The sequence below is a fragment of the Fukomys damarensis genome, unplaced genomic scaffold, assembly GCF_012274545.1.
Source record: "Fukomys damarensis isolate Sample0158 unplaced genomic scaffold, DMR_v1.0_HiC HiC_scaffold_20, whole genome shotgun sequence".
NCBI lineage: Eukaryota > Metazoa > Chordata > Mammalia > Rodentia > Bathyergidae > Fukomys > Fukomys damarensis.
In genome coordinates, this window is record NW_022900932.1 from 2,286,043 (window position 1) to 2,286,256 (window position 214).

The window sequence follows — 214 nt, forward strand, 5'->3', positions numbered from 1 at the left end:
AGCTGCTCTCCCCACCCCACAGATCCTGCAGGTGAGCAGCAGAGCAGGAGGAGAGGGTGGGCACTGGGTCGGGAGCGGGTGGCTCGCGGGAGGTCTCTGGCTAGGGGGCTGGCGGCCCAGCGCCCACGAAGCGTCTCAATAAGTCCGCGCTCCCCTCTTTGGTGTCTTGCAGGAGAGGCAGCTTCCCCCCTTGGGTCCAACAAACCCGCGTGTG

General features: G+C 66.8%; 1 protein-coding gene across 1 annotated transcript in view; it reads left to right on the plus strand.

Annotated features, from left to right (window-relative positions):
* The window catches only part of Syngap1 (synaptic Ras GTPase activating protein 1), a 21,587-nt gene that overhangs the window by 19,012 nt on the left and 2,361 nt on the right, over positions 1-214 (plus strand). Inside the window, exon 18 of the mRNA XM_033766606.1 lies at positions 173-211. Within this exon, the coding sequence (XP_033622497.1) occupies positions 173-211 (39 nt within the window). The remainder of the gene's footprint in view (positions 1-172; positions 212-214) is intronic.